Source organism: Amblyraja radiata, chromosome 35, assembly GCF_010909765.2.
Source record: "Amblyraja radiata isolate CabotCenter1 chromosome 35, sAmbRad1.1.pri, whole genome shotgun sequence".
NCBI classification, from domain to species: domain Eukaryota; kingdom Metazoa; phylum Chordata; class Chondrichthyes; order Rajiformes; family Rajidae; genus Amblyraja; species Amblyraja radiata.
The window spans coordinates 10116419-10135010 of NC_045990.1; the positions used below are offsets into that span (position 1 = coordinate 10116419).

Genomic DNA, 18592 nt, shown 5'->3' on the forward strand with positions numbered 1-18592 from the left:
TCTTCCTGAAAAGATCGCCCGCTCAGGCCCGTTTTAAATGTTCCCCTCTCACCGTCAATGTATTTCCTCTAGTTTTAACTCACGTACTCCGGTGCAACGATTGTGGCATTTCATCTTAACTATGCCCCTCGTAATTTTATAAACCTCTATAAGGTTAGTTCTTGGGCTCTTGGACTTCGGAGAGATAGATATCCCCACCTAATCCTGCCTTTCCGTATGTGAGACCCACCAGATCTAGTAATATCCTCATATGTCCTTCCGGCGCCCGCTCAAGCTTAATGCCATACGCTCGGTTGCACGACCACTAGGATTGTTCATCCTACTGCAGATATGGCGTTAGTAACGTACTGTACAGCTGTAACAGGGCGCCTCTACAGCTTTCCTCAATATGTTGGTCGATGAGGTCAAGTGGACCCAGTTCCTACATTACCAACCCCGTTTACCCGTGCTTTTAATTTCATGGAACAATGTTTCATGGATAGACCTATTCTCAGTGTATGTGCAGCCTCAGTTCCTCTGCCTCAACAGACATCTGCACTGCCCAGAAACTAACCCTTCCTGTTATAAGCCATAGAGCCACAGTCATTGTTGTACACACAAACCTTTTGTCCAACTTAAAACACAAACATATTACTAGATTTAGTTTCTGCGTTTACGGAGAAAGTGCACATCGCATTCCGTTTGGGTAACTGACAACCCAACCGTATCAACATTACATTCTCCACATTTAGGTAACTATCCCTCACCCGCCCCCGCTCCTCTTTCCCGTGACCCCAACCCAATGCCCACTCATGTATTTCACTCTCTCGACCCCTTATCCCCCGTCCCTTTACACTTATACCCCATTCCACATTGTTTGCATTTCACGGTTCCTCATTTCCTACCTGAAACTCATTTTCCCCCTTTTCATCTCTACCCTTTGTCCTACACATTGCCATTAAAAATCCTCCGCGCATTCACCTACCTGTCAACTGCAAGGCTTTGTGCCGCACCCGCATCTTTTCCAGCTCCCCCCTCCCACCCCCACGCAACTACAATCAGTCTGAAGAGGAGCCCCGCCCCGAAAAGTCGCTTATCCATCGCCCCCTCCCCCCCCCCCCTCCCCACAGATGCTGCCTGGTTCTCTGTCTTACTCCAACAGTTAGTGTTTGCTCAATATTCGAGCACCTGCAATTCTGTGTGTCTTAGGATAAACCCCTTGGAAAATGAAAATTGACATTAGGAACAAATATCTCAATGTACTCTTCCGACATGCCCGACTGCGGAAAAAGACTGCGAGCATCAGAGAGTTAGATATACAACGTTCCTTTTTAATAAGCATCAGGTGGGGTCAAGGAAAGAGCGTTCACGTCGCGGCCCTGTTTTCACCAACCTTTCCGCCACCACGCGCAAGAAGCACAAGAAGCGCAAGACATGCACCATTGTATACAGATGCCGGCGTTCAGCTCTGGCTGATCAACTTCTAATCTTGTTTGTGGACTCGACAAGAAGAAGAAGCATCAGGTTAACCGGGTATAATTTGGAGAAACACAAGCTTCAGTGGATTATATGCTTTCAGATCTGGTGTACAATCCTACCGTTACAGACAAGGTTGGTAAAATGCCCCACCTTTCGTTTTTTAACCATTTTATGAACCTGACTTGCTAATCTGAGGAAGGACATTCTTGCCATAGAGGGAGTACAGAGAAGGTTCACCAGACTGATCCCTGGGATGTCAGGACTTTCATATGAAGAAAGACTGGATAGACTCGGCTTGTACTTAAGATTGAGGAGGGATCTTATAGAAACTTACAAAATTCTTAAGGGGTTGGACAGACTAGATGCAGGAAGATTATTCCCGATGTTGGGGAAGTCCAGAACAAGGGGTCACAGTTTAAGGATCAAGGTGAAATCTTTTAGGACTGAGATGAGAAAAACATTTTTTACAAAGAGAGTGGTGAATCTCTGGAATTCTCTGCCACAGAAGGCAGTTGAGGCCAGTTCATTGCCTATGTTTAAGAGGGAGTTAGATGTGGCCCTTGTGGCTAAAGGGATCAGGGGGTATGGAGAGAAAGCAGGTACAGGATACCGAGTTGGATGATCAGCCATGATTATATTGAATGGCGATGCAGACTCGAAGGGCCGAATGGCCTACTACTGCGCCTATTTTCTATGTTTCTATGTTTCTATGCTACCTTCAAAGATATCAAAGATACGTGGACATATCCCTACGCTACAACAATTCCTTTGTCCTATTGCACATCCCTAATGTACCATGTCATTCTTCCCTGTATTAACATGTACTTGCTGTACTTGATATGTGTCCGCTCAACTGACCAAGCCCTGGACATTTTATTCTGACCTGAAGCATTGCCCGTCATTATGACGCATATGGGGTTTAGGTTAAGCAAAGATTTGTTTTGCGATGAAGTAACAACTGCACCGTGACACCGCTGGAAAAGTTCGCGATGCCACGAAAAAGTGACAGGGTGATTACATCTGCGTAGCAACTTAACAACAAACAAGCAGGGCCAGCGCATTAATTCCTCTGCTGAATGTTTACTGTCTACTATGGAGTTCGCTGTGAATAAGAAGAGATGCAGGTGGAAGACCTTCGAGCTGTGAAGATACTGTATACTGAAGAAACAAGTGTGGCTGGCATGAAGCACAGCATTCACAGAGCGAAGGAGGACCCGATGTGTGGGTGGTGTGGTGTGGCGGGGGGGGGGGGGGGGGGGCATTCAGGTGGAATGGGTAGGCCCAGGCAGTGAAGCTGTTCCATCAGTGAATGGTTCAACATTGGAAAGGGAAAGGGTGCGAATAACTTGATGGTCATTTTGCAAAATGCCAACATAGCCCACATAGCCCAAAATACTCGTACTCCGCGATCATATTGCTGCTACACGCTCAACGTTGATAAACTGGTTCATTGGCCATTGTGCACCAACTGTGACACGACGGGGGATATCACTGCGCTGGTTTCTCGCAAATCCACCCCAAAGTTCCGTTACAGGGTAAATCATTCCAATTTCCACCAATATACATCTCCACACAGTCTTCGTCATTTTCATTATTGGGTTCTCCCTTATTCCAAAATCTATAAGATAAAAGGCCATGGAAAATATAATTTGTTAATAGGATTCCTATTTCACTTAGCTTTATTTGTGCATGCATGTTAAAAGATATGGTGCCGCTAGCATGATCAGTATTTATTCTCCCATCTTTACGTGTTTAGTTTAGTTTAGAGATACAGCGCGGAAACAGGCACTTCGGCCCATCGAGTCCGCGCCGACCAGCGATCCCCCATACGCTTGTACTATTTGACACACTAAGGACAATGTACAATTAGCCAATTAACCTTCAAACCTGAACGTTTTTGGAATGTGGGAGGAAACTGCAGCAACCGAGTAGACGGCACCTGCAGTCAGGATCGAACCGGGTCTCTGGCACAATGCCCCTGTCCCACTTAGGAAACCTGAACGGAAACCTCTGGAGACTTTGCGCCCCATCCAAGGTTTCCGTGCGGTTCCCGGAGGTTGCAGGTGGTTGCCGGAGGTTGCAGGTAGTGGAAGCCCGTAGGGAGACTGACAAAGTTTCCGTCCAGGTTTCCTAAGTGGGACAGGGGCAACAACCCCACCGCTACGACACCGCGATTCACCAAGTGCTCTAGTGAATACCATGACGGTTCCTTTGCTAGGAATCCTGCAAACATGTTTGCTTTGGTTCGGGAACAATAAACACTCAGTAATAAATGTCCAAGACAGGATGGAGTGCATGCTGATGTCAAACCTGTTGTTAATGGTGATCATCGACTCTTACTACTCTAGATAGAGATAGGGGCTTTGGGAGTTGGTGTTGGGATAACGCTTGGAGCTAGATATGGTGCGTTGTGTGGGTGGAATGGAATAGTATACCCTCTGGAAGGCGACTCCGGACTGTCAAAGCTGCCACAGCCAGACATAAATGCAGTTTTTATCCACGAGTAGTTGCTCTACTCAACAGCCAAAAATCTGTGGCCTCCCTTTGATCTGGTATTTTGATGGTTCACATGCTTGATCAATGGTGTTTTATAAACATAGAAACATAGACACATAGAAAATAGGCGCAGGAGTAGGCCATCCGGCTCTTCGAGCCTGCACCGCCATTCAATATGATCATGTCTGATCATCCAACTCAGTATCCTGTACCTGCCTTCTCTCCATACCCCCTGATCCCTTTAGCCACAAGGGCCACATCTAACTCCCTTTTAAATATAGCCAATGAACTGGCCTCAACTACCTAATTATTTTATTATTTTATTATTATTAATTTTATTATTATTAATGTTTAGTGTTTTCTGAGACATTCGTAACTGTCACTGTGTGTCATGTTGTTACTTGTGGGCGGAGCACCAAGGCAAATTCCTTGTATGTGAATACTTGGCCAATAAACTTACTTACTTACTTACTTACTTACTTACTTACTTACTTACTTACTTACTTACTTACTCACTTACTTACTTACTCACTTACTTACTTACTTACTTACTTACTTACTTACTTACTTACTTACTCACTTACTTACTTACTCACTTACTTACTTACTCACTTACTTACTTACTCACTTACTTACTTACTCACTTACTTACTTACTCACTTAATTACTTACTTACTTACTCACTTACTTACTTACTCACTTACTTACTTACTCACTTACTTACTTACTCACTTACTTACTTACTCACTTACTTACTTACTCACTTACTTACTTACTCACTTACTTACTTACTCACTTACTTACTTACTCACTTACTTACTTACTTACTCACTTACTTACTTACTTACTTACTTACTTACTTACTTACTTACTTACTTACTTACTTACTTACTTACTTACTTACTTACTTACTTACTTACTTACTTACTTACTTACTTACTTACTTACTTACTTACTTACTTACTTACTTACTTACTTACTTACTTACTTACTGCCACATGTGACAAGTCACGGTGAAATTCTTTGCAGAGTGCAACTTTAGTGGGGAAATGAATGATGAAAGAGGACTATTGGCTTCCTCCCAAGAAGTCTATCATGTGTGGAGTTGCTCTCCCTTGGGAAGTTGCAGATGGATTAGCTTTAGCAAAATATGAGGTTTACCTTCACGATCCTGTGTCGTGCCTCGGCACGGCGAAAAATACCTTGTGAGGCGAGTAAATTAGTCAGGATGTGTAGGAAGGAACTGCAGATGCTGGTTTAAACAGAAGATAAACAGAAACAGTTGGAGTAACCCAGCGGATCAGGCAACATCTCAGGAGAAAAGAAATAGGTTACTTTTCTGGTCACTTCCCGCAACGTCATCTTTTCCTTTTCGCCAGAGATATTGGCTGACCCGCTGAGTTACTCCAGCTTTTTCTGTCTAAATTAGTTGGAATATCCAGCCTCTATTTTGCTCAAGGAGCCATAGTTTTATGCAGCCGATCCATGTGTGTTGTGTGTCAATGCTATTCCCAAAATATAAATGGTGATGGGGCAGAGTTTGATAAATAGCTTCATAATAGGGGGAAGGTTGCCTTTAGATGGATGTTTCTGTTGCTGCTGCAATGTGATATGAACATTGCTTACCACGTTAGCCTATGCTTCATTTTGAGATAAGCTGTGAATGGAATTGGATACTTTTTTCAGCAGGTACTCTGCGGGCCAGGCAGCATATATGGAGGACATGGACAGGCCAACCATGCGCCCCACAGATGTTGCTTGACCTGCTGAGTTCCTCCAGTACTTTGTTCAAGATTCCACCATCTGCAGTTCTTTGTGTCCGCAAGTTGTGAGATGTTGTCAGTTTTGGAGATGCGTAGAAACAATTTGTGGGAGGTGTTTCTTAACATGGAGAAACTGTCAGCAGCATTACCTCGGGGATGTTGTGTGGATTATTAGCCTTTCCCTTGCTACTCTCTCCACTGGTCTTGTCTGCTTGCTAATATCACATCGACAAAACTGATCCTGGTACTCTGATGGCGAGATACTACAGGAGAAATTAAAATGGATCACCCAACTGTTTCTTCCATCTGGAGCCTTGTGTTTGGCGCTCAGGATTGGGTTCAGAAATTGTCATAGAGAGATTGTCATTGGGCGCAACGTAGACTTGCTGTCTTACAGCGCTTGCAGCGCCGGAGACCCTGGTTCGATCCTGACTACGGGTGCTGTCTGTACGGAGTTTGTACGTTCTCCCCGTGACCGCGTGGGTTTTCTCCGGGTGCTCCGATTTCCTCATGCAGTCAAAGACGTACAGGTTTGCAGGTTATTTGACCTGGTATAAATGTAAATTGTCCCTAGTGTGTGTAGGATAGTGTGTGTGGGACAGTGTGACACATTGTGTTTTTTCTTTCACATTCAGCACCGCAGAGGTGAAATAGAACGTGCCACTGGAAAGTAACTCACTTTGCAAAGGATTTATAATCGGTTCCATCCACCCAGCGCCAGTCACCTTCAGAGGCTTTGTCAGTGAGACCAATCCAGCGACGGACACGATCTTTTTTCTTTAAGAAGTCCTGTCATGGAAACGAAAATGTTTTAATATATGTGGGAACAACAGTTCATGGCAGCATTAGTGACAAACACTACAATCAATCACCTGCTCTATGACATTCAGCCATTTATGTATACAGAGCTGTATGTCCCTCGGGTATAAGCGAGAGGGATATAATATGGGAAGTGTTTGGTACTGCCCCCACTGGTAAGGTTTTCTCCGTTCTCAAAGATGGGGGCTTCAAGAATGTTGGCCTAAATGAGAGCAGGAACATTACCTGGTCGCCATGTACGTCATTTCCTGATCTGTCTTAATCTACATGGCTATCTGGGTGAACATTGGCCAGTCAGAACTCATGGCCTAGATTCCATGGGCAGTGACTCTGGTCGGAGTAGCATCATGAGAATTACAAGCGATGGATGCCTTGTATGTCCAATTGTAGTGTTGTTAATGCCCCTGCCCCACTTAGGAAACTTGAACGGAAACCTCTGGAGACTTTGCGCCCCACCCAAGGTTTCCGTGCGGTTCCCGAAGGTTGCAGGTGGTTCCCGGAGGTTGCAGGTAGTGGAAGCAGGTAGGGAGACTGACAAAAACCTCCGGGAACCGCACGGAAACCTTGGATGGGGCGCAAAGGCTCCAGGGGTTTCAGTTCAGGTTTCCTAAGTGGGACAGGGGCATTAATGTACGGGGGTCGCAGGTCAGCGCCGACTCGATGGACCGAATGTCCCATTTCCGCACTATATCTCTAAACTAAACTAAACTTTGTGGATGGCAACGCCGCTGAGCAGGCAAAGTTGCCGTCAAGCGGGATCACGGATAAACGCCTACCTGTTCTTCAGCATTATTAATGACAACAAGGTGGGCGTCCGCTGACATGCAAGATTTCTGGGCCTCCTCCCAGGTATGTGAGCTTGAAGGAAACAGATAACAGCTTTGCTTGAAGTTGACCCATCCGTGAGGGCAACTCAGCAGTTCTGTGAAGATAAGGAAGTAAATGTCAGAGACAATATCTGGAGGAGCGCGACGAGGGGGGGGGGGGTGGGGGGGGGGGGGGGGTGGGGGGGGGGGCCTCATCTGCCGGTTCCGTGCTTCTGGGTTTAACAATCGAGACATTCGCCTGGACTAAACCAACGCCTATTTCAGATCACGGTTTCACGTACTGAAGAGCGAGACACTGGGGAACGTGTGAGAAATATGATCACACTAAAACACGAGCAAAGAGGTCACCACCAGTTAGCACCAAAACAATGAATTCCACATTACACCTTTTATGGAATTCCCTGCTACAGAGGGCAGTGGAGGCCAAATCACTGGATGGATTTAAGAGAGAGTTAGATCGAGCACTAGGGGCTAGTGGAATTAAGTGATATGGGGAGAACGCAGGCACGGGTTATTGATTGGGGACGATCTGCCATGATCACAATGAAAGGCGGTGCTGGTTCAAAGGGCCGAATGACGTCCTCCGGCACCTATTTTCTATGTTTCTATCCCGGCACGATGGCGCAGCGGTAGTTTTGCTACCTTACAGCGCCAGAGTCCCGGGTTCGATCCTGATTACGGGTGCTTGTCTGAACGGAGTTTGAAAATTTTCCCTGTGAACTGCGTTAGTGTTCTCAGAGACTCTGTTTCCGCGTTGTATATTCTGCACTCAACTAAAATGGTAGGGTCAGTCTCTAGAAATATCAATGCTATGCACATGATCCGGGTTGCCTGCAGAAAGGCACTCGAGGCATGTCAGAGGCAATCATCACTGACCAACATGATGGAGTTTTTCTATTTTAAATGAACTGACGGTCTCTCTGAAGGCAATGCACTTGATATTCCCAAGTAGAATTCAACAAAACGGTAACGTTGGCCCCAAACAAAAGACTTACGATAAATATTATAATCCAGGAATATCACTATCAGTCATTGGACAAACAGAAAATTCGTCAACCAGCTGGAAACAGAGATCAGGTGTGAAAGATTTTCTCACGGGCTGGAGAGCGATTTTAATTTTGTTTAGTTTAGTTTAGAGATACAGCGGGGAATCAGGTCCTTTGGCCCACGTAGTCCGCGTCGCCCAGCGATCCCCGCACATTAACGCTATCCTGCACACACTACGGACATGTTTTTACATTTTTACCAATCCAAATAACCTCCAACCTTTGGCGTGTGGCAGCAAACAGAAGCTCTCGGAGAAAACCAAGGCAGGTCACGGGGAGAATATACAAACTCTGTACAGACAGCACTCGCCGCCAGGATGGAACAAGGGTCTCTGGCACTGTAAAGAAAGGGCCTATCCAACGAGCATGCGACTGCATGCGGCAAGCGCAACCTAACGTGGTCGCTTGAGCCTTACGGCCTCGCGGGGCCGGTCCCACTTCGATCGCCGGAGCCGTATGGAGTTATGCGGAGCTGGTCCCGACATCGCGCGGGGCTCCGAAAAGCTGAGCGTCTTCAAAAATTCCGCGCGGCGACGGCCTGTCGGCCCGCAGCCGCATTGAGGCCGTAAGCAGCGTCTTGACGCCGTACGCACCGCCTCGACGCCGTACGCAGCGTCTTGATGGCGTACGCCTAGCGCGAACCCCGCGGACTTCGCTCGAAATTCACGTCAACTTGTACGGGGATCACTCGACCTCCGCGCGTCCCCCACTTCCGGTTTGGTCGCGCTTGTCGCATGCTCGTGCGACAGGCCCTGTATTATACTCATATTATTTGGACTTGGGAAAGCAATAAAAAACTACAAGGGTAACATTAAAAATGGAAACATAGTGTACATGAGCACAATCATTTTCGTAGATTATCGCGTGCGTTGAAAAGGACCGTTTGTGGTAGACGAAACATAATGATTTGCCTCCGCCTCTTCATATCCCAACGCTACCAATGTAGCAGGAAAGCCTGGTACTCCTGGTAGCCAGAAGAATAGGGGAGAGAAAGTGCTTGTTGCAGCGACCCCCATCTCAATATCACCAATTAGACATTTCCCCATATGAATGCTTGGATTTGAGATTTCTTTTTGATAACTATACAACTTACTCTTTAGATGTGAAACTTCAACCTGAAACCCGGCCACTGAGCTGCTTAAGCGCCGAATATTTCCTGTAACTGGAAAAGAAGGCAACAGATTAAATAGTTTCATGTTCCACTTAACAAGAGTTTAACATCGTGGGAACCTCTGCGATAGCAGTACGGCATTCGTGGACCACCGAGGACCTCCGTGGCGCTAACGGCAGGTAGTCGTGTAACTTTGTAAGGTCGGGAGAAAATTCAAAAATTTTTGAATTTCTCCAAGAGTGACTTGAGGAGCGTTGCAACATTGTATGAACGCAGATGCCAGTGCGATATCCGTGCGATATCCGTAATGACTCTTGCGGGTACCGTGGGAACTCCTGCGAACGGTAAACCCGTGGATATCGCAGAGGTTCCCACGATGTTAAACTCTTGTTAAGTGGAACATGAAACTATTTAATCTGTTGCCTTCTTTTCCAGTTACAGGAAATATTCGGCGCTTAAGCAGCTCAGTGGCCGGGTTTCAGGTTGAAGTTTCACATCTAAAGAGTAAGTTGTATAGTTATCAAAAAGAAATCTAAAATCATGGATAACATTAAATTGTTATCCTGTACATAAACTATATTGTTATAGATACTCACTACTGGGGAGGCAATCTCAAATCCACCTTGATCACCCTCTCCCTGCTCCAAGGAGCCCACAGGCAGTGGTATCTCTGGCATCTCCTCTTGCCTCTCCATCTGTCTCTCTTGCTGAATTTCCTCCTCATTTACCTGCATGGCTAAAAGCTTTCTGACTTTCTTTGGCCCCTTTCTTTGCGCTTTTCTGAGAGGCATCTCTGCAAGTCTTTTTACTGTGAAAAATATTCTCAAACAATGACAATTAGGTGGGACGTCCTCGATGGACACATGGTCCATTGGCGATATTGAGACCACCTTTTTTACTCACCTTATGTCCCTTCTGTCAAGCTTCCGGGTTTACCGTTCGCAGGAGTTCCCACGGTACCCGCAAGAGTCATTATGGATATCGCACGGATATCGCACTGGCATCTGCGTTCATACAATGTTGCAACGCTGCTCAAGTCACTCTTGGAGAAATTCAAAAATGTTTGAATTTTCTCCCGACCTTACAAAGTTAGACGACTACCTGCCGTTAGCGCCACGAAGGTCCTCGGTGGTCCACGAATGCCGTGCTGCTATCGCAGAGGTTCCCGCGATGTTAAACTCGTGTTAAGTCTTGCTTCAGGTCGCACCGTGAGAAAGCCCTTTAAGGCCAGCGAAGCACTGGGAGCTCTGCATGACGCCATCAGTGAGTTCCAGACCAAATATCCTGATAGCTTCATTGTGGTGGCCGGGGATTTTAATCACACCAGCCTTAAGACTGTGCTCCCAAAATTCAAGCAATATGTGGATTTTGAGACCAGGGGAGAGAACATCTTGGACTTGGTTTACACCAACACCCCAGAGGCTTACAAGGCATCCCCACGCCCTCACCTGGGCCACTCGGACCACATTTCAGTGTTTTTAACACCAGCCTACAGACCTCTGCAAAAACAAGTCAGAGCGGAGAGAAAACACACCAGGGTCTGGCCAGAGGGAGCAGCCTCAGCACTGCAGGATTGCTTCCTGCACACTGACTGGGATGTGTTCAGGACAGCAACATCCTATGATGACCTCATCAACATCGAGGAGTACGCAGAAACTGTAACCAGCTACATTGCTAAGTGCACCGAGGATGTCACTATCATGAAAACCTTCACTGCACGTGGAAACGAAAAGCCATGGATGACAGCAGAGGTGCGCTCGCTGCTGAGGGCTCGTCGCTCTTGGATCTACCAGGACTGCACTGGAAAAAGGAATCAGGGCAGCGAAACGTGCCTTCGCGGGGAAAATCCAGGGACACCTCTGTGACACAGGAGACACCAGGAGGATGTGGAAGGGAATCCAAACACTGACGGGGTACAAGGCAAGGCAGCAGGTAACTGACACGGACACTTCTCTCCCAGATGAACTGAACAACTTCTTTGCACGTTTTGATGCAGCAAAGACCACACCCAAGGGGAGAGCAAGCCCCTGCTTACAAACCGACCAGCCAGTCCTGACCATAGACTCAATGGACACACGGAGAATCCTGTCTAAGGTCAACCCGTGGAAAGCAGTTGGACCCGACAACATCCCAGGACGTGTGCTCAAGGAATGTGCTGAGGAGTTAGCAGATGTGCAAACAGACATCTTTAACATCTCCCTTAGTCAAGCCATTGTCCCCACATGCCTCAAAACTTCCACGATAATCCCCATAGCGAAGAAACCAGTGGTTGCCTGCCTAAATGACTACCGCCCTGTCGCCCTGACCCCAATAATAATGAAGTGTTTTGAACGCCTGGTGAAACCCCACATTACTGCCAGCCTCCCCTCATCGTTAGACCCCCTCCAGTTTGCCTATCGCCCCAACCGTTCTACAGAGGATGCCATCTCTACCACGCTGCACACAGTACTCACGCATCTGAAAAATAAAAACACATACGCCAGAATCCTGTACATTGACTTCAGCTCAGCGTTTAACACCGTCATCCCACAGAGACTTGTGGAGAAACTAACCCTGCTGGGCCTCAACACCACCCTGCGTCACTGGATCTTGGACTTTCTGACAGAGAGACCGCAGTCAGTCAGAACACTTCAGGCACGATCACGCTGAGCACCGGCTCCCCTCAAGGCTGTGTGCTCAGCCCGCTGCTGTTCACATTGCTCACACATGACTGTGCTGCCAGATTCAGGGACAATAAGATCATAAAATTCGCGGATGACACAACAGTGGTGGGACTCATCAGCGGAGATGACGAATCAATGTACAGGGAGGAAGTAAAACAACTAGTGGACTGGCGCGGCAAAAATAATCACGAATTAAATGTCGACACAACGAAGGAGATGGTTGTCGACTTCAGGAGGGCGCAGCCTCAACATCAGTGGCACTACAGTGGAGAGAGTTGAGAGCATAAAGTTCCTCGGTGTGCAAATTACAGACAGTCTCACCTGGTCCAGGAACACGCCTGGGACCGCCAAACGGGCCCATCAGCGACTGCACTTCCTGAGGAAACTAAAACAGGCCTCACTCCCCACCAACATCCTCAGGACTTTCTACAGGAGTACGGTGGAGTCTGTACTCACGTACTGCATAAATACGTGGTACTGCACCTGCAAGTGCTCGGACAGGAAGGCTCTGCAGAGGGTAGTGAGGGGAGCAGAGAGGATCATTGGCGTCTCCCTACCCTCGGTACAAGAACTGTTCCAGAGCCGCTGTCTGAAAAAAACTCAGAGAATTGCTAAGGACAAACTGCACCCCCTCCACATACACCTGGATCTCCTGCCATCAGGCAGGAGATATCGAAGCATCAAAGCCCGGACCACAAGACTGCTAAACAGTTTCCTACCACAGGCTGTGAGGCTGCTAAACAGTCACTCTGTACTCACAGTCACTTGATTCTGCGGCTGGCACGGACACTTTAAATAACTGGCACTGGCCACTTTAATAACTGGCACTGGCCACTTTAATAACTGGCACTGGCCACTCAAATCAGCTGCCCCGGACATTTTTATGATTGGGTTATTGTATTTTACCATTGTGTTTTACCTGCTTTTAACTATTTATACTGTTCCATCAGGGACTGGATTGTTTTTAGTGTTATTATGGGTGAAATGTTTTAAATTTCATGTGCGATGCTCCGCTATTCCCTGGGAAACGTCTTTTCATTTTGCACTGTAAACTGTTGCTTGCAAGATGACAATAAAGGTTGATTGATTGATTGATTGATTGATTGAATATCGTCATTTAATAGACCACTCGACAGGTCAATTGATACAACAAATTCGGAGGGTTATGGACCAGACACAGTCAAAGTGACTTCCATTTGAACATCAAACTCCTTGTCCTCAGAATGTATGGCCCACACTCTCGAGCATTGAAAGTATGATCTATACTCTTGAAAATCGCCAAGCACAGCAGAATAACCTGCGGCTCTGTGAACCGGGACTGGACATCAGATGATGAGCAAATGCCCAGTAGCTGCTATGCATCATCGTCGTCGCCAGTGGCCGCTGTTATCCGAGAGATGTGAGCTGTAGAGGACTGCCGTTCAGTCAAGGAACCAGCAGGTGGCGCAGCTTGTAAGAAGCTGCTTCAAGATGTCTGGACTCGAAATGGTACTTAGGTGTTTTTTCCACAAATGCTGCCTAACCTGCTAAATTACTCCGATTTGACCAATTGAGGATTAAGGGAATTGGCAGTCGTGGATGGATAGATGGGGATTACGGATGAGGGGAAGTTGTGAGGCAGAGTCTGGCTATCCCAACGTTCAAAAAACAGTTCGACAGATACATGGATAGGACAGGTTTGGAGGCGATATGGACCAAACACAGGCAGGTGGGACTAGTGTAGATGGGACATGTTGGCCGGCGTGGGCAAGTTGGGCCGAAGGGCCTATTTCCACGCTGCATCACTCTATATCTCTGACAAAGTATGGACGTGATTTCACGTGAAGGGGGGGGGGGGCATGACACAACATTATTCCCTTCACACTCGGGACAATTGACACATTGATCCGCAGATCTATCGGGATAGAGAAGGTGAGATTTGATGTCTACATTACAGAGATCTGTCAAAATTAGATTATTACACTCACCATTGCTCTTCCATTGGGAAATTTCCATCCGTAAGCCAGCATCTGACCTCTTCATTTCACCCACCTGTACCACTGAAATAGAAACGAAAATGTGAATATCACACGTTCGATATAATTTGGCCCCACAACATCTCCAGCAACTTGATGCCCATTATTCGAGGCGGTGAATGAAAGAAATGGGAGATTCTGCATGAATTCTGTTGACCACCAGTTAGGATATGTTAGGATACGTCATTCCTTCCTCTTCCTTGCCGCTATAAACACATTTCTGGTTGCAACAACAAACAGGGATAGAGGTCCGGGATATCTTAAAAACGTTCAGGACTGTCCACTTCTCCGAATTCACCTGCTTCAAATTAGTTCCATACTGCAGCTGCCGGGTTGTCGGATGTTTGTCTTCGAATACTACCGCTTATGTTATGGGAAATCCGGAAAGGAAAGGAAAACGAGCAACTGAGAAGAAAACGGCACATTGACCCGTGCTTTCAAATAAACCACATTGCCTTTGGTGTAGGGTGATTTCACGAAAGGTCACTGGATCATAGATCCTCACCCACGTGGGGTACAAACGTCACTTCCGGTGAATGTTATTGATGCTGGAAACGCGGACTTTCAAACCCGTTAAAAACCACGAAAACGGCCTGTTTTTGAGCTGTAAATAACTGCGCCAGTCGGGGTGACCGCGAGACACAGTTATCTTACTTTAGCGTCCAGAAGATAAAGAAAAACGAAGGTAAAGACAAGAGGGAGCTGAAGGGGCAACAACAGCGGAAGTGGTTAGCGGACATTCGCCGTGGAGATATAAAGATAGAAAATATCGGGAATTATCGCGTTTGCTCACTGCATTCCATCAAAAGTAAGGCATTATGTTTTATCTTTATTCATTTGTTATATAAAAAGTTTTAAAAGTGAAAAATCCATCATTAAAATTGCAAAAGCTTCCATGGTTCTCAGGTGGGTTTTAACATGCAAAAAGAAAATGCTTCTGAAGCTACATTTACCATTTAAATAATCGTAAACCACAAATGCGTTTTGAAATGAATTTTACTCAGATGCAAGCTAAGGAATGGGATAATTGTCAGCTGTTAATTGGACAAAATCAGGACATTTTATTATTATTATCCAATTAACAGCTGACAATTATCCCATTCGCCCCCCCGCCCCCCGCCCCTTCCCCTTTTCCCTCCTCCCCCCTCCCCCCTCCCTCCTGCCCCCCCCCCCCTCCCCCGCTCCCTCCTGCTTCCCCCTCCCCCTCCCCCCCCTCCCCACAACCCCCCTCCCCATCCTCCCATCCTTCCCCTCCCCATCCTCCCCCTCCGCCCCTCTCCCCTTCCCCCTCCCCTTCCCCCCTCCCCCCCAACGAATGATCTCAGATCTGAAACATTACGATACGGCCTGACTTACTGAGGGTTATCACCATTGTCAATTTTAATTTTTAGATTTACATTACAGAACAGTTGTCAATGTTTAAACTTACTCAGTACAATCGCAAGAACAAGTGACAGAACGGACACCAGGACGCAGATACCCAGGAGAGTGTAGATAATCTTGGGTTGTTGATTTTGTCGAGCAGTATCTGCTCTTCGGGGCCAATGTTCTGCAAAGTGCAAATTAAACTAATCACTGAAAGCAAAATATTGATTCCTCCAATGGAAAATGTACTAATCCTTGTCCCGGTTTAAACTTGGCGACGGCCAACAGAGCCGACGGATATTGTCAACAACACAATTATCAACTGACAAAAATATTTATCTTCCTTTGTCTAATCTTTACGTAAAACAGGCTGGGCATAGACCTGAGTAGTGAGTGGAGTTGGTGCAAGTTACACACCAGAGAAAAGCTGAAGTCTGAAGAAGGGTCTCGACCCGAAACGTCACCAACACCTTTTCTCCATAGATGCTGCCTGACCCGCTGAGTTACTCCAGCATTCTGTGTCTTTCTGCAGACTAAAGCATCATTCACTCCATACGCTAAGCTCAAATGGGAAGAATCAACAAAACTCACCCATCCATGGCCGATTAGGAAAAGGGGAGAAGCAACGAGATCTGGGTGTCATGGTGCACCAGTCATTGAAAGTAGGCATGAAGGTGCAGCAGGCAGTGAAGAAAGCGAATGGTATGTTAGCATTCATAGCAAAATGATTTGAGTATAGCAGCAGGGAGGTACTACTGCAGTTGTACAGGGTCCTGATGAGACCACACCTGGAGTATTGCGTACAGTCTTGGTCTCCTAATCTGAGGAAGGACATTCTTGCCATAGAGGGAGTACAGAGAAGGTTCACCAGACTGATTCCTGGGATGGCAGGACTTTCATATGAAGAAGGACTGGATAGACTTGGCTTGTACGCGCTAGAATTTAGAAGATTGAGGGGGGACCTTATAGAAACTTACAAAATTCTTAAGGGATTGGACAGGCTAGATGCAGGAAGATTGTTCCCAATGTTGGGGAAGTCCAGAACAAAGGGTCACAGTTTAAGGATAAAGGGGAAATCTTTTAGTACTGAGATGAGAAAAACATTACACAGAGAGTGGAGAATCTCTGGAATTCTCTGCCACAGAATGTAGTTGAGGCCAGTTCATTGGCTATATTTAAGAGGGAGTTAGATGTGGCCCTTGTGGCTAAAGGGATCAGGGGGTATGAAGAGAAAGTAGGTACAGGATACTGAGTTGGATGATCAGCCATGATCATATTGAATGGAGGTGCAGGCTCGAAGGGCCGAATGGCCTACACCTGCACCTATTTTCTATGTATATGTCTATTCCTCTTTTTCTTCAACATTTTGCCCAATTCCTCTCCCTGCAGTTTAATTCCGACCCTCCCCCCCTCCCCGTTTGTTACGCTGAAAGTGTAATTAATTCAAGCCCATTCATTTGAACTGGAAAACACGGATAACTAGGAAACATTTAATATATTATATAGCGATGTTACAAAACTTACCTTCAGCGGCGCTGCAGTTCTGCCACTGGCCGTGTGCGCGACTTTGGCGCCTTTGAGGGGGGGGGGGGGGGGGGGGTTAAAATGCCGTTTTCTCCTGCCTGTCCGAGATATATTTTCTCGGGTTGCTAGCAGATGCGGAAAATTCTTTCCGACTGCTGTTCTCGGAAGTTTTTAAAAAAACCTCAGGATAATTTAATCGCTGGAGTAAAATTTAAAAAAGCGACTTCTAACGCTGTCAACGCCGACATCAGGACGGATCTTACGTAGGGGACAAAACATAAAGGTACGTCGTATATTTTGCATATAAACTTGCTTTTTAGGATTACTTTAATCCAAATTTCATTGGCGAAAATGTGATTATGGCCCCATACGAACCGGCAGTGTTTTTCCTGCCGATATGGGGTTTAAATTCACCGCATCCTCAACCTTCCAAACGATTGCATTCCACAAAATCTCACTCGCAAGATGATTAAAATGGCCATTAATTTATGGGAATTAAACATTAAATTCCTTCCATTTGGCCTATAAATTCATGACAATGAGATTTCAAAATCATGTTATTGTGAGTTCTTGTGTGAATGTTGTTTGAACACTTTGGCTATTTAAAAATGTTAACCATTTCTTAAGAAATGGATAGATGTTTAGATCTCGAAATTGACTTTTGTAATTAGCTACAATTGGGTAATTAGCTAACTATATGCTTTAATTTCAGGTCATCCAAGTAAGATTGTTTCATATTTATTTCAGAATGCTTCAATCTACAATAACTGAAAATTTCATTCAGTTCTCTTAATTTTTAAGAAAGTTATGGGCTTTTGACTACGCGATCACAGCTTTTGAGCTAAGTCAATGGAAAAGCAATAGGGAACAAGATGCTAATTTCCGAGTATGAAAATGGCCATAACTTTTTTAATACTGAAGATATGAAAGTGAATTAGGTGTCAAATTAAACTTCTTTTTATGCTTTATCTGATGGGATAAATTATAGACTTGATTTTTTAAATCTCAAAATTTTGTAACATTGCTATATTATAAACATAATGATGAAACCTGGGTTCAGACCTTCCGGCTCAGATTCGTCTCCATTCTTCTTAGCGACGCGATACGTTCTAGTATTTGCATAAATTTCCATTTGTTCCATGTTCTCGGCTGGAAGATCTGGCCTGTGTTAAACTTTTAAGAAGAAGACAGAGAGATGAAGATTCTGAGCTCAAATAGTTCCTCAAGCTGCACTTCCAGGTTTCTATGCAAATCTGTAAAATTCTAAATCTATTTTGCTGAATTGATGGCATTGCGAAAATATTTCTGCTATTAGATTCTGTGTTCAAGTGATATTTATTGGAGTCCGTGTCCTGCAAAGACGAATTGAAAATCATCACTGAAAGCAAACGAGTAAATTACTGGAAAGAACTGTAGATGCTGGTTTAAATCGAAGGTAAACACAAAATGAGTACTCGGCATCTCTGGAAAGAAGGAATGAGTGACGAGACCCTTCGGGTTTCGGG

At 45.7% G+C, this 18592-nt stretch overlaps 1 protein-coding gene across 1 annotated transcript; it reads right to left on the reverse strand.

Moving 5' to 3' along the window:
- Window positions 1-2825: 2825 nt before the first annotated feature.
- On the reverse strand, window positions 2826-18228 carry LOC116991863 (CD209 antigen-like protein C). The gene is made up of 6 exons (XM_033050838.1): window positions 18150-18228; window positions 14151-14222; window positions 9503-9571; window positions 7313-7458; window positions 6397-6506; window positions 2826-3076 (listed from the first exon to the last, which is right to left on the reverse strand). The coding sequence occupies exons 1-6, from the start codon at window positions 18226-18228 to the stop codon at window positions 2947-2949; spliced, it is 606 nt and encodes a 201-aa protein (XP_032906729.1). The 3' UTR covers window positions 2826-2946.
- Between the last annotated feature and the right edge of the window lie 364 nt (window positions 18229-18592).

Bases quoted from the DNA above. Each gene is read 5' to 3' on its own strand.
- LOC116991863 (XM_033050838.1), bottom strand. From the start codon at position 18,228: ATGGAACAAATGGAAATTTATGCAAATACTAGAACGTATCGCGTCGCT. The intron at 7,459-9,502 runs GTAAGTTGTATA...TTATCTTCACAG, and splicing joins TGAAGTTTCACATCTAAAGA to AACTGCTGAGTTGCCCTCAC. The intron at 3,077-6,396 runs GTGAGTTACTTT...TTTATCTTATAG, and splicing joins GATTATAAATCCTTTGCAAA to ATTTTGGAATAAGGGAGAAC.